At 39.1% G+C, this 14,717-nt stretch overlaps 1 protein-coding gene across 1 annotated transcript in view; it reads right to left on the reverse strand.

The window, feature by feature from the left end:
* The window catches only part of dab1a (DAB adaptor protein 1a), a 400,410-nt gene that overhangs the window by 114,803 nt on the left and 270,890 nt on the right, over positions 1–14,717 (reverse strand). The window contains exons 5-6 of the mRNA XM_059647688.1: positions 1,971–2,102; positions 1,610–1,729 (exon numbers count right to left, since the gene is read on the reverse strand). Coding sequence (XP_059503671.1) covers positions 1,610–1,729; positions 1,971–2,102 — 252 coding nt within the window. The remainder of the gene's footprint in view (positions 1–1,609; positions 1,730–1,970; positions 2,103–14,717) is intronic.

Here is a 14,717-nt window from a genome sequence, read left to right on the forward strand (position 1 = left end):
CTAAGAGACACAACCAATTCTATGCTCTATGCATGGACAAGGGACACAAATTCAACTGAGACAACACATCGGTAACGACACAAGCCAAACACAGACATGCCAGGGAATTCCTGGAAGCCTGGTATTCCAACTGGAACTCCATCGACAAACACATTGAATTATACCCTGTGTACAAACCACAGAGAAACAGAACTGGAAGTAATACCAACCACACCAACAAACCGACGCATGTAAATACAAAACAGGACTGAACACCGAAGCTTCACTGGAGGCGCACTGATGATGTTACCTAGCAGGGTGATGAAACATTTGCAACCAAACCCATGGGCTCAGTGTGCATGTCTACAAATTCATCCCATAACCCAAGCAACAAATCTTCTCAAACTTTAAAAATAACACATAGGCTCTTAAATCACACCATTAAAGAGGTTGAAGCAGCAGCAGAATAGCTGAGGAACGATCAAGAATAGTGCAAAAAGGTAATGAGAGAAGAATTGGTTCAGTTACTGAACAATTGGAGGTTGTTCTATAAGAGGTAAACTGAAATAAGGCAGCCATATTTGGAATGGATGGCCACCCTCTACTGAACTGCCTTGAGGGAGATAATGATTAAGACAATTAGAATACTTGATTTTCTCAGTCCTGACTACAGACAAATATGTAATTTACTGATATTTGGCCATCAGAGTAAAGAAAAACTCAATTAGTATCTCCTCCACCCTCTTGGAGGTATCACTTAAAGTGTTGTACACAATCTGCATGTTTTCTCACAAACATTTTCTCATTGTGTTGCTTGGATCTTTTGTATTGGTGGCTGAAGTAAACATTGTGGAATTGGAACTGAATCTTCTGAGACGGTCTTGGTTGCACAGTGGGGAGGTTTCTACATGGCATCAGAAGCTAGTTTTCTCTCAATAGCAGTGGCCTAGATTCCTTTGTTGGTTATTAAACTTTTCTAGTTTGTTGGGCTTAGGAATCATATTTGAAAATAAAAATTGAAGAGATAAAAATGTGATAACTTCCTTACTTAGAAAACAGATCCCTATGATTTTGTTACTTCACAGAATTTGACAAACCTGCCCAGTGGTGTTTGTACATCTGAGACATGATTAATGTTATTTGTGTTGCAGCAGCACCACTGAACTCGATTTTCATGTCTCATAAAAATCACTCCATGCAGAATTAAATTGCAAAACAAAAATTCATGCAGTACTTCACACATCGGTGAAGTGTCGTTGAAATCAACGTGAACTTCCAGTACATACATGAGGAAGTGAAATTACCAAAACCTCCTTGCAGGATAACAATACCACTTTACTACTCTTACTGATGAAGAGGACAAACTGCTAAATAATTGAAACAAGCCTATAATTAAGACCTTAAATTGATGGCATAAATAAAAGTGAATATATGTTTCATGTAGATAATTACCAGAGAGTTATGTTTCTCCTAAAGACGCACAATTAATAAAAGTAACTATTTTATAAATAAAGATATTTAATTTGTTTTCTGTTCTGCATAAACTGCATTGCTGGAAATGGTTAGTAAATAGAATGCTATCAGTTCAGCTCTTCATCATCATACTATTGAAAGATGTGGGTATTTTTACCTGATAGACTGCTTGCTCACATTGTTTGTCCTTTTGTGCCATTTTCTCCTTCTCCTCTCGAAGTTTCAGTTCATAGATGAGTTGAAAGAGATCTCGTAGGTCAAGAATTACAGGTTCAGCCTAACGTCAAAATAAGAGCAAAGATTGCATGGTGTGTACAGTACAGGTTTACTGAGCACCAGAGGTGGTTGTATGAACACATCCAAGTCTGCATCACTTATAAAATGATTAAATAAAGTCAACAACCCTATATTATTAACTGTTAAATGCAATGTTTCCATTTATTTTAGACAGTGTTTGTTCTACAGCTATATAATTATGATGCTGAGAAAAGTATTTAAAAAAGAAAATTCACACTCACTGCTTGGGATGTCTTTATTGCCACGAAGCGGTGATTCCCTTCTTTGCCACAAATATAACCAAAGGCGCGGTGATCAGTGATGTCCTTGGCAATGTATGATACTTCGTGAACTGCATGGTGATGCTGCATAGCCTGTGAGAATGAGCATAGTAGCTTAAATACAAAGAAATGAGTTGTGCTGGGTGAATGGATTCTGGAATGTTGGGACAGAATTGGACCATGAAATGAAAGGTCACATGTTACATCCACTGGTATTGAGTTAGTTGATCTCTACTTGGCCATTAGGAGGCTGCTAACTGTTTAGCATTTGTGAGCTAGAGGAGATAAAAATCCCACTCTTGGCTGTTGGTGGCTGAACCCAACCAGTGAGTACGTAGTTTGATTTTGAAGGGTAAAAGTAGGAATCTTGCTACAACTGTATAGGCAATGAAAGAAACTGTATCTTAGGATGGAAATTTATAATACATAGCTGTAAAAAGATACATATTGCTGAAGCTAATAAAATGTGAGGCTGGATGAACACAGCAGGCCAAGCAGCATCTCAGGAGCACAAAAGCTGACGTTTCGGGCCTAGACCCTTCATGAAGGGTCTAGGCCCGAAACGTCAGCTTTTGTGCTCCTGAGATGCTGCTTGGCCTGCTGTGTTCATCCAGCCTCACATTTTATTATCTTGGAATTCTCCAGCATCTGCAGCTCCCATTATCTCTATTGCTGAAGCGTTTTGCTTTGCAATCGTCGGGATAATTTACAAGAATAGCATACAAGGGGTATATTAACATAAGTACTGCATGAAGGATGAGTGCTGATATATTGATAGGTGAAGTCTAATTGGTTGAGGTATTTCCATGGAGAAAATGCCAAATAATGATGATTGACAGTTAATTGTCAGTCTCTGCTTACATTTCAAACTAAAGCAACTTGACACTGGTTGTTCAAGACATTTCCGTGCGAAGTGAGCCAGCAAATTGTTGTTACCTATTTGTTGAATTGTAACAGACACAATGCATTTTCATGTTTCTTCTGTCTTAAATATATGTGGCCTCCAGTACATGCAAGCATGGCACACTGCAAGCCCTGACAGACAGTCTTTAACTGATTGTGCAAAGAAGTACACTCACTGTCAGGACTATCTACTAAATGTTGTTCAACTACACAATCACTTCTAATGTTGTACACTATGTTGAGAGTTTTACAAGTATGGACTGCTTGAATATGGACAATACCTTGTTCATTGTGAACAGCTGAAAGGATATGTCATTTGACATAACCATCCAGTCTTTGGGACATACGGCCTATATATATGTGGCATCTCACAAGCACAGGGAATGGAAAATGAAATAGTTTTAGGAAACAGACAGAAAGATACCCAAAAAAGGAAAGAAAGAAAGAAGGCAAGAATCCAGAAGTGATATACTGAAAATATTATGTTTCCATTGTAATAAGGCTGGACGTCCAGAAGCCGTTTGCTGGAACTTAAATGGGAGACTAATTGCATTAGTAGAAAAACCTAAGGAATTTTCAGAAACTGGTTTGCCAGGCAAGGAAATGGAGTAGAACTGTAGCAGTGATACAAATGGAGTGTTTATCCTTAGAATCTCAAAGGAAAGAAGAGATGGCTAGGGGCTGCAAAGAAAGCTCTTCCTCAGTTATTGACATTCAAGGTTCTGAATATATTATTTTCAAACCAAGAGATATTTCCTTAATCTTCTATTCAAGGAGGAAACCAAACAGATACTGAAAAACAGTGTAGCAAAGCAGTTGCCGATGGTGGCTGATAATGTTATTGTCCTTCAGAGGGCTTAAAGAAGGAGATGATATTAATTTGAGGTAAGAATTTATACCTGCATGTTATTCTTTAAAGGACGAAGTGTTAATCAGGAAATGGATATCATTTCTAATGCAAGCCAATGAGGAATGAGGAGTAAAGCATCTGCGGTAGTTCTATCAACTATCAGAACAAAATTTTATGATTTGCTCACAAAATTCAAATAACAGGTCACAGTGATTTTTGGAAAACACCGGCAATTGAAAAATGCTCAAATTATGAAAACTACAACAGATAAAAAGCACAAAATTAGAATTTTGTCTCTGGAAGCAAACTCTTAATACTATTACCTATCTCTTGGGAACCATTAAAAACTAAGTTCACTGGACCATACTGAATCCATGAGAAACTTAGCGAGTACTGTAGACAGGATGAAGTATCAAGAGTGTGTCATGTTAATATGTTACAGCCATATAATGACAGATAGGATAGACAGGAACAAAATGTATTTACAGTCAAGAAAGAAGCGAGCAGTGAAATAAACATATCAGAGTGATTTAAAAATGAATCAGAAATTGAAAATTCAAAACATGACCCACAAATAATCAAAGTGAATATTAATAATAATAATAATAATTGGACACTGCTTAAAAAGTTGGATGGAATATTAAGCTATCTCCCCAGAAACTATCAAAGTGACTTATGAAAGTTGTTTTAGAGTAAAAATTGACTTCAGTAAAAAGATCTTGAGAAATGTCGTTAGCTACACATTATGTTAATCATTGTTAAGTTGATTGCAAACACATCAACATTGTCTCTAGCAGACACAAAATGAACTCTGCCATCATTCAAAATGGGGATGTTCATGGAGCATTCTGCTCACATCAGCTGTCTGTATTCAGAGAGTCATAGCACAGAAACAGACCCTTCAGTCCAACTCGTCCATGCCAACAAGATATCCCAAATTAATCTAATCCCAGTTGCCAGCATTTGGCCCATATCCCTCTAAACCCTTTCTATTCATATACCAATCCAGACGCCTTTTAAATGTTGTAATCATACTAGCCTCCACCACTTCTTCTGGCAGCTCATTCCATACACACACAACCTTCTGCATGAACAAGTTGCCCATTAGGTCCCTTTTAAGTATTTCCCCCCTCATGTTAAATCTATGTCCTCTACCTTTGGCCTCCCACGCCCAGGGAAAAGATCTTGTCTACTTATCCTATCTATGCCTCCCATGATTTCATAAACCTCTGTAAGTTCACGCCTTTGCCTCCGATGCTCCAGGGAAAATAGCCCCAGCCTAATCAGCTTCTCCCTATAGCTCAAACCTTCCAGCCCTGGCAACCTCCTTAAAGTGCTTTCTAATTTCACAACATCCTTCCCATAGGATGGAGACCAGAATTGCACACAATATTCTAAAAGTGGCTGAACCAATGTCCTGTGTAGCCGTAACATGATCTCCCAACTCCTATACTCAAGGCACTGACCAATAAACGTGCGCATACCAAACACCTTCTTCACTATCCTATTCAAAATCATTCATGACTACATGTTAGATCTCAGAGCGTTGACCTAATCCATTGGTTGTGGGCTCTCTTAGCTCTGGCTAGCACACACTAATTTAACTTTCCAGCATGCCATTCATCTTATGTTTTATCTTTACCAGATTGATACTTCATTTATAGTTTTGACAGCTGCTGTTCCTCCTGACATACTTTCAACATTGCTCCTTGAACACAAGGTCGGTGTGATGTATTGGTAATGGTGGGGGAAATGAGGGAAATGTTTGGCCAGGAGATTACAGATTGTAGTTGGATAAATTTTTGCAGATGCTGATGGTCCTTCGCACTGAAGGTTTTCATCTACTAGACATGTTCTATATCTATCACGTTTAGTATATGGTGGAGTCATACAACATAATGGAAGGTGCCTTTACAATGAAGGTAGGACTTCATCTCTGCAAGGATTGTGAGGTTGTCACTCCTACCAGTATTGTTAGGAAAATATGCATCTGTGGTAGGCAGAGTAATGAGGATGAGGAGTCAGGATTTCTCTTGTGTTGCCCTCCCTACATTCCACAAGCCCAGTCTGGCAAATATGTCTGTTAGGATGTGGCCAGCTTCTTCCAAGTGGTGATCAAGCCTTGACCATATTTTGACTTAATCCTGCGAGCCTTCATGGGGCCTGGAGTCATTACAGAAGTTTTCCATGCTTACTTCCTCCCAATTGAATGATATGATTCTAACTCCTCTGGGTTAGTCTATTCTGCTGATGGGACAAGACATAGCCAGGAATGGTGATGGAGCAGTCTTGGACTTTATCTGTAAGGTACAGTTCAGTGAATATGACAACATTAGATCATTGTTTGAATAAACTTGGTGAGGCAGATTTCCACATTTTTCCACAAGTCCTCAGATGTTATTGAGGGATCTTTTCCGTGTTGACTGGGCTGGAATTGCCTTTGTTGTATCCTATGCCTAGGTCAATGATAGGTGGTATATTCTGCATACTATATGACTTTTCCTTAGCAGTTTGGTACAACAATACGGCTTGTAAGGCATTTCAGACTGCAGGCTAGAGACAAATACATTGATGCCAAATATATTGTCTGGAGTCATATGCAGATTGAAATCAGGTAGATTTTTGTACCGGTTCTGAGGAAGGGTCACCGGACCTGAAACGTTAACTTTATTTTCTCCCTCACAGATGCTGCCAGACCTGCTGAGCTTTTCCGGCAGCTTTGTTTTGTTCCAAGTTTTTGCACCAACCTGGCAATTTCATTATCACCATTCTTGGCTGCAGTTTTAAAGTCCAGATCCCCAATGTTCTCATAGTACAACGATTGATTTAATGGCTTGATGGTGATTGTACAGAGATCGTATGTTGGCTCCAGAAGGTTACAATTTGTGGATAATAAACTTTTGTTGATGCTGATGACTGGCAATGTCACGTGGATGCCTAGTTTTGAGCTGCTAGATGTAGTCTGAATTATCCCACTTAGCAAAGTTTGGTGCACACAACACAATGAAAGGTGACCTTGGCATGAAGATGGGACTTACTTTCCATAAATAATGTGATCAGCTGTGATGGCTCTATGATTAATATGAAACATGGGCACAGGCTGTTTGGCCTCAACTTGAGCATAAACAGTATACTAATCTCCTGTTCTTGTTGTTCCATTAAACTTTCTAGGAATCTTGCCTTTTAATCACGTTATTTCGCAGATTATTACTTTTTGAAGAATGACCACTTAGCTGATGCACCAGGAGATTACCAGAACCTGAAAACACTTACCCAAACTCAAGCTTGCACCCAAAGTAAGAATTAATTGGGGGTAAAAATTGATTCCTTCAATTCGAATATTATTCTGGATTATTACTTTCTAGCTTTCAAAAAAAACTCTGAAAAATGCATATAACGTTGTTTAGCTATATTAGTTTTTAACTGGTAATGATGTATATTCTTATTAAGTGCAAGTTACAACATTATTCATACCTTTCTGTAATATTTACTTTCCAATATTTTATATATCTTTTTCATCTCAGGTTTAAATCGAGAAATTGGGCCACATTATCTCTGGCGTGTTCAGCATTTCACAGGGGAATATCGCAGCCATAATAACCAGTCTATTTCTGGAAAGTGAACAGACTCCTTGTGGCAGAGAGGAACTTGAATAAGAGGAATGATGTGAATCTATATTTGGAAACGTGCTAATTTCACCAGCTTTGTTCTGATCTTATCCCGGCAGCCCTTTACCTACATTAGCATAGTGATTCATCTTGCACTTTCCACTTTGCATTTCAAGCTTTTTGGATAAATGAAGCCAACCATGTTAGTAGCTTCCATTTCTTCTGAATACTTTAACTGCTGCTTGGATTTACCCAGGTTTAGAAGTGAATTTATAGCAATGAGTTAAAGTGACCACTAGATTCTCACATGAATAATGTCTATTTGGACAAAACATTGGAGGAGGACTCAATGTAACAGTGGTGTTTGGGGTGGGGGATGGGAAGAGTACTTTATATTGATAGCACTGCCTCTGTACTATTCTTTTCCTTTAACAATCATTCCTCTCCAGAAGAAACCCTCGCCTAATGAACCAGCAGTCTTCTGCATGGGGAATAAATCAGCAAATGTTTCCTTCGAATCAATGTTCCAATTAACAGCACGCCCATTAACAAAGACAGACTACACTGTGACTGTGACCTTGCCCTACATTTTATTTTTGGGTATTAAAATCCTGCTCAAGTCCTGCAAGCTGCAGCAATGAATACTTTTTATTCTCTATTCATTTATTTTTCTTGATATTAGTAATGTTCAAATGTATATTTTTCAGCAATTAGGCTTTCATTTCATCTGATAATTTTGTCCCATATTGAAATTTACCTGAATGATTTACAATATAGTGCATTATATTATCTGTTCCTTGTCTCACCAGCCAGAGGCAATTATTCACAAAGTGCTTCTTTGAATTGACAGTGTAATCAAATTCTCTGTCAAATGGCTGACAAAAAAGTGATTGACTAACTGTGCAATAACCTCAGTGTAAAATATGCAATGTTTTCTCTGAGGAAAAGTTAGACCTCGGTGCAAATAGTGGTATGTTTCTTTTTTAACTGGTAAATAGACAATAGCAGAAATACACTGTATTGTCAACTTCACTGCATGCATCCTTGCTTTGTCTTTACTCTCTTTTGCTTCTCCTTTAACTAAATTTTACATTAGTTTAATCTCCCAATCTTAAAAAGGCAGGATCTTTTTCAATGGTGACATCTAAACTTGCTGAAATCCCAAAAGTCTGCAGTAGAACATAGAACATAGAACATAGAACAGTACAGCACAGAACAGGCCCTTCAGCCCACAATGTTGTGCCGACCATTGATCCTCATGTATGCACCCTCAAATTTCTGTGACCATATACATGTCCAGCAGTCTCTTAAATGACCCCAATAACCTTGCTTCCACAACTGCTGCTGGCAACGCATTCCATGCTCTCACAACTCTCTGCGTAAAGAACCTGCCTCTGACATCCCCTCTATACTTTCCACCAACCAGCTTGAAACTATGACCCCTCGTGCTAGCCATTTCTGCCCTGGGAAATAGTCTCTGGCTATCAACTCTATCTATGCCTCTCATTATCTTGTATACCTCAATTAGGTCCCCTCTCCTCCTCCTTTTCTCCAATGAAAAGAGACCGAGGTCAGTCAACCTCTCTTCATAAGATAAGCCCTCCAGTCCAGGCAGTATCCTGGTAAACCTCCTCTGAACCCTCTCCAAAGCATCCACATCTTTCCTATAATTGGGCGCCCAGAACTGGACGCAGTATTCCAAGTGCGGTCTAACCAAAGTTTTATAGAGCTGCAACAAGATCTCACGACTCTTAAACTCAATCCCCCTGTTAATGAAAGCCAAAACACCATATGCTTTCTTAACAACCCTGTCCACTTGGGTGGCCATTTTAAGGGATCTATGTATCTGCACACCAAGATCCCTCTGTTCCTCCATGCTGCCAAGAATCCTATCCTTAATCCTGTACTCAGCTTTCAAATTCGACCTTCCAAAATGCATCACCATTTACCTCAAACATTCTCTCCTCTGTGTTTCATTACCACCACCACCACCAATACTGCCCCTGTGGTGCTGTTCTTAGAATGTCAGAATAAATATGGTTCCTTTCTCAGATACTGCAGAGGAGATTTACAAACTACTTGAAGATATAAACAATCTGGGACTTTCCCTACCTTGCACATCTTGCAAAATTTTCATTTCTGTGATACATTGTCCAAGTCACCTGGACAAATTCACTTCTTTCAGGTTTTCCTTAAAAGATGAATTATTACTTGCCATTAAATAATCATGTAATGAATAATAACTGAGTACATGTGCCTTATCCATTCTCCAGTCAAGATGTTCACCTCCATAAAAAGAGCACCTACCACTCATTTTCATTGCTGGTAATACAAGAGACATTTTCGGTCTGGTCGTCTTATTATGGCTGATAGCTGGTAGCAAAAGATGATCCCTTCTAAATGATATCAAATGTCTCTTGTATTACCAGCAATGAAAATGAGTGGTAGGTGCTCTTTTTATGGAGGTGAACATCTTGACTGGAGAATGGATAAGGCACATGTACTCAGTTATTATTCATTACATGATTATTTAATGGCAAGTAATAATTCATCTTTTAAGGAAAACCTGAAAGAAGTGAATTTGTCCAGGTGACTTGGACAATGTATCACAGAAATGAAAATTTTGCAAGATGTGCAAGGTAGGGAAAGTCCCAGATTGTTTATATCTTCAAGTAGTTTGTAAATCTCCTCTGCAGTATCTGAGAAAGGAACCATATTTATTCTGACATTCTAAGAACAGCACCACAGGGGCAGTATTGGTGGTGGTGGTGGTAATGAAACACAGAGGAGAGAATGTTTGAGGTAAATGGTGATGCATTTTGGAAGGTCGAATTTGAAAGCTGAGTACAGGATTAAGGATAGGATTCTTGGCAGCATGGAGGAACAGAGGGATCTTGGTGTGCAGATACATAGATCCCTTAAAATGGCCACCCAAGTGGACAGGGTTAATAGAACAAATATGAAGACTACATTGTATAATGACTGCACTGTGCTTGAATAGTGCTTCATAGACTCAGTCAGTCCTACCATTCTGTTGAATCTTAAATCAATTTCCTCTGAGGCCCTAAAATGTTGTGTGCTAACCTTAAATCTTTATGCTGATTTGTCTTGCCATTGGACGGAGGAGTTTCCATTATTCAACACATGAACAATTACATCCCTCAGTAAATTGAAGGCTTTGGACTATCTCACCAATATTATAGTATTCCTGATGTAGATGAATGTGAGGAATTTAGTGAAGAGTGCAGGAAAATCAAAGGTACAGAAAAGACACAGCAGGGAGAAATGTGGTAAGAAAAATGTTTTTTGAAAAAAAAATTGTGAAAGCAAGTGTATAGCAACCAGTTAAGTACAGAGAGTGGGAAACAGGAAAGGTTTATTCAGCCTCTTGGACCTGTTCTTCCATTCAGTTAGATCATGGCTGATCTGCACCTTAAATCCATTTACCTCGAGATGGCTCCATACCTCCTTTATTAAACAAAAATTAAAACCTATCAACTTCTACTTCAAACAGAGTACTATAAACTACTGGATTCAAATTAATTAGGCAAATTTGATTTTTTTTAGAATCATAACTGTTTTTCTCTCCACAGATACTACCAGACCTGCTGAATTTCTCTAATACCTTCTGTTTTTATTTCAGATCTCTGGCATCTGCAGTCCTTTATTTTAGTGCACAGCGATAGTACTGGAGCTGAAAATACAAGTTAAAAAGTAGATGCAGAAAGAAATCCAGGCATTATATTTTCATCTTTGCAAACATGCAAAAAATGTTAAAGGATAAAATGAGTGGGATGTTATGCATTGAATTTTGTCAAAGCTACCATGTAAGCATTGAACAATAATTTAAATACACTGCAAAATACGTGATTAGTAGATATTAATCTGCATCCTTCAGAGGGAAGGACATAATGGTGTTTTCATCATTTTTAAAGTTAGGATTAATCTTATGTTTTTTGGCTAAGTGCAAGTTGAGTTGTATTTTTTTGGAGAGGTTTTGGAGGCCATAAGACTTTGTGAGATTTCTTGTTGTATCTTATCAAATCTGGCTCATTGATTACTTACTCATCCATTGCACCTACATCACTGATCCTAACCTCCATCTTACAAAGCACCATTTCTGGAACAATGTGCCATTCAATGTATATCTGCTAAAGGACTGGCATCCCATCACCTCATTGTTCACCTGGACAGGAACTGTCAGGCTGAATATGCTTTGGACAGTTTCTAAGACTGGCCCCAGACAGGGCACACAAGAGGAACTGGCAACCACTGTGTGGGAAGGAACTGAGAGGTCTTGTTAGATGGGGTGGTACAGATGTGGGACATCCTCTTCATCCAGGTCTAGTACTGGAAACCACATCACTGGAATATGCCAGCCTGGTTCAAGGTTGTCACCTAAGTCAGCGTAGTCTCAGCTGTCAGGAGGAATGCATAGTCATGTAAGAAGAAGGTCAATGACTTCTTCACTCCATCACATCCAAGTGCCACCATCTTTTCTCTGATGCTTCACACTCACATTATCCCTGTTATGGACCCATGTCCCACCAAGGCTCATCTGCTACTTTTCTCAGTGTATTACTTGCAACATATTTCCCACTTGCTGTAACCAACCCCAACCCATGACAGCCCAACCTTGCATGCCATCTGCACAATCTATGCATTCACTCAGGAGACTTACCCAATGCAATAAATGTAACAGGAGTGCTGCCACTTTCATCTACCAAAAATCTGTCTGCTTCTCATTTGAGGTGGAAAAGTACCACATTACAGCACAAAGAGTCAAGATAGCTGGTGGAACTTAGCTCCTTGCTGGTCCTGTAGAAAGAATCTTAACTCAGTTTTGGCAGCTGACTGACCATGCCCAAGTCTTAGGATTGGTTAGTCAGCTGCCTTTGGCTTGCTGGGCCAAGACCCCCTAAGTGAATGCTTTCACCCTTTAGTTTGACTGAGAACTAATGACAACAACTACACGTTTCCTGGTTTTGTGTCTTGGTTTTGTGTGTGCACAAAATGGCAAGGCCTGACAGAATGAAGATAAGCTGGCTGTCTCGGGCTGAGAGGATAAAGTGCAAAATTGCAGGGCAAGGCAGGCACACAGTGAATATCTGGGTAGGGTTAGAGTGAGTGAGCATTATGACAGCAAGTGAACAGCACAGATTGCAGTTTGCTCCATTCCATGAACTAGATGTGTATCACTGAAAACAGAATGACCTTGCTGAAGCATTATCATATAGTTGCCAGTGAATCTCAAGGTGCAACACTGAAGTGCAGAATCAGATTGTGAATGGATCAGAGATGAGCTATGAGAGTTCTGAGAGACTAGCATTTTTTGATGCCAATGCGTGTGACCAGTGCCCATGGAGTGTGATTAAGATGTTGATGTCCATGTCTAAGAGAGAACAAACAGCAAGCTGAATTTGTCAGGTACTTGCTCTGACTTCCATGTTGAGAACTGTTCACTTTTGGCTTATTCAGCACATTTAGTTAAATAGGAAGCTGAATACTAATGAGGTGAGTTGCATCAATAATAAGTTGCTTAACAAGCGACAGTCTCTCTAAATTGGGAACTCGCCACAAGCTAGCGAGAAACTCATCTCACTGCCCAGGAAATCCATAAAAGATGCAGCAGGTGTTCCTGCCATCCAGAGAGACCTCGCCAGACTGCTCATTTGTTTCTGCCTTGAATCTTGTCAGAGCCCACGTTATTCATGTCCCAATAACATTTCACCCATTGAGTGCTGACTGTGACTGAAAAATCACTCAAAACTGTTCCTACTGCTTCTTCATTTTAGCCATTTGAATGGACTTTCCACTTACTCCCAGGGGAAAAACTGTAAGATATTTCCTGACCAAGATGTATTGAAATGGGCTGGAATCAGCAACCAGAAGTTTCAATTTGATTCCTCCCTTCAATATTCTTGTTGTATTCCTTCTGTTGATAGTGATACACTTTGTGGTATCTTTGGAAACTAGATAATAGCAAAGTTTAGTAAGCCATTTGATAGGGTTACAGTCTTCACTCAACATGTGCACTAATACTTCCAGCAAGGGTTATTAGGTAATTATCCTGAATGAGAATCCAGATACTTTTTCTCCTCTCTATTCCAGGTATATTGAGGTCAATTTGGATAATTCCTGTAAAGATTCTAGCAAGAATATATTCTTGTCTGGATGGCTCAACACTAGATTGTGCAATGCATTTAGATTTAGGATTATTGACATTGACATTACAGACAATTGAACTGAGAAAAGAGTTCAACTCTCTTATTTTGTGTTCTAGGTGTTAATTTTCCACTAAAAGCTCTGCAGATAAGTATAATAGTTGAAGATTTAAAGTGGAAGGACCTACACGTAGTTCAGTCTGAGTTAAATAACCTCTTTATTTAGGTTGGCCTTTCGAGTTTTGTTCAACTTCCCCTTTATATGGAGTTACTCAACATTTTGGGAACAACATGCTTTTTTATCTGGTTAAATAAAATTTATATTCACGCTAACAATAATTTAATGCAAGAACTACATTATGCACAAACATATCACTATTTCCAGTACTTAAAAAAGTAAATAAATTAGAGTAGCAAATGGCCTCAGAGAGACTTGAAGCAGAATTTTCCAAACTGTTGAATGATGTGGGTAATGATCAATTATTTGGGAAAATCTGGTGAGAACAGAAAAGCGAGATTCTTGACGTCATGAAAGAAAGTCTGATTTTCCACCTAAGGTTTGAATGGTGTGGTGACAATCTTGCATGTGAGTGGTGAGAAGCCTATTTGATGGAATTTGCACTTCATTACTATCTAATCTCAGCTCATTTATATGCAATTATCTACTTTCCCATGTGGCACAAAGAAATTAGATAGTGACTATTCCCAACATGAAAATCAGAGCATGTACCTTACAGCTCCAGCTCACTACGTGATCTTCCAGACCTCCATCTTGGAGGAAACAAATGCAGAAAATGGGGAAGGCATTACAGCATGAGACGCTAAGCGGCATTGTGGGAAAGGGGTCTTTGATGGTTACTACCATCCTGCTTTGATTGGAAGACAGTGACTTAGCTGTCTCCTTGTTGCTCAGAGATAAATTGTGGAGATGAGCTGTTGAGTAAACAGGTTGGGCAGGAATTTGGGAGAAGATCAAAGTCAATTGGATGGACAGGAGTCATGGCAGATTGGAGCATGAAGGTTTGGGGATTCACCCAGATTGAGTAATCTGTGACTGACTGTATCAAGTTTTACCTTCCATTGTGTTGCCTTCCATTCTCATTGAAATTGCAGGTGCATAATCAAAATGAAAAATGGCTGCCACAGAGTGGGCAGAGTAAGATTTATTTTCACACTCGAGGGA

The sequence above is a fragment of the Stegostoma tigrinum genome, chromosome 8, assembly GCF_030684315.1.
Source record: "Stegostoma tigrinum isolate sSteTig4 chromosome 8, sSteTig4.hap1, whole genome shotgun sequence".
Taxonomy (NCBI): domain Eukaryota; kingdom Metazoa; phylum Chordata; class Chondrichthyes; order Orectolobiformes; family Stegostomatidae; genus Stegostoma; species Stegostoma tigrinum.